At 61.5% G+C, this 327-nt stretch overlaps 1 protein-coding gene across 1 annotated transcript in view; it reads left to right on the forward strand.

The window, feature by feature from the left end:
* Positions 1–66: 66 nt before the first annotated feature.
* The window catches only part of LOC103773674 (EF-hand domain-containing protein D2-like), a gene marked incomplete at both ends in the record, with an annotated part of 428 nt that continues 167 nt past the window's right edge, over positions 67–327 (forward strand). Inside the window, one exon of the mRNA XM_008941049.1 lies at positions 67–262. Coding sequence (XP_008939297.1) covers positions 67–262 — 196 coding nt within the window. The remainder of the gene's footprint in view (positions 263–327) is intronic.

The following is a 327-nucleotide window of genomic DNA, read 5'->3' on the forward strand; positions in this document are numbered from 1 at the left end:
GTGCAGGGGGCTGCGTGCCCTCCGTGCCCCCTGGTGATGTGACCAGAGCGTGGCTCCATCCCCCAGGTACGATGCAGGGAAGGATGGCTTCATTGACCTGATGGAGCTGAAGCTGATGATGGAGAAGCTGGGGGCACCACAGACCCACCTGGGCCTGAAGAACATGATCAAGGAGGTTGATGAAGACCTGGACAGCAAGCTCAGCTTTCGGGAGGTGAGGAGCTGGGAGGTGTACCCGGCTTGGCTCAGCGCTGGGCTGGGGGTGGTGGGGAGAAGGTGGGGAAGGAGTTGGGGTCACTTTGAAGTCTCTGGTGAGCTGGTCCCCAC

The sequence above is a fragment of the Merops nubicus genome, unplaced genomic scaffold (assembly GCF_000691845.1).
Source record: "Merops nubicus isolate BGI_N331 unplaced genomic scaffold, ASM69184v1 scaffold34305, whole genome shotgun sequence".
Taxonomy (NCBI): domain Eukaryota; kingdom Metazoa; phylum Chordata; class Aves; order Coraciiformes; family Meropidae; genus Merops; species Merops nubicus.